The 315-nt window shown below is 39.7% G+C and overlaps 1 protein-coding gene across 1 annotated transcript in view; it reads left to right on the top strand.

The window, feature by feature from the left end:
• PRC1 (protein regulator of cytokinesis 1) overlaps positions 1–315 on the top strand; it is a 14,234-nt gene that overhangs the window by 4,542 nt on the left and 9,377 nt on the right. Inside the window, 1 exon segment of the mRNA XM_011376136.2 lies at positions 118–254. Within this exon segment, the coding sequence (XP_011374438.2) occupies positions 118–254 (137 nt within the window).

Raw genomic sequence — 315 nt, 5'->3', positions numbered from 1 at the left:
AACATTTTTACTATAACAGATATTTCCACTTTAGGGAGAACGAGGGATTAGTAAATTGGGATGCTACACACTAGAGGGATTTTTTTTTTTTTTTTTAACTGGGCCCGTATCTTGCAGAGGAGTATACAGAAAATCTGCTCCGGCTCCACGATGCTGAGATTGTGCGGTTAAGAAACTACTACGAGGTTCACAAAGATCTCTTTGAAGGTGTCCACAAGTGGGAAGAAAGCTGGAGGCTTTTCTTAGAGTTTGAGGTACTGCCCTAATTTTTCCATTTTCCTTAGATAACAATGAAGTGTTAAGAAAGCATGTCCC

This window comes from Pteropus vampyrus, unplaced genomic scaffold, assembly GCF_000151845.1.
Source record: "Pteropus vampyrus isolate Shadow unplaced genomic scaffold, Pvam_2.0 Scaffold286, whole genome shotgun sequence".
Taxonomy (NCBI): domain Eukaryota; kingdom Metazoa; phylum Chordata; class Mammalia; order Chiroptera; family Pteropodidae; genus Pteropus; species Pteropus vampyrus.
The sequence above is the reverse complement of the archived record's forward strand: the minus strand, read 5'-3'. Positions and strand labels throughout refer to the sequence as shown.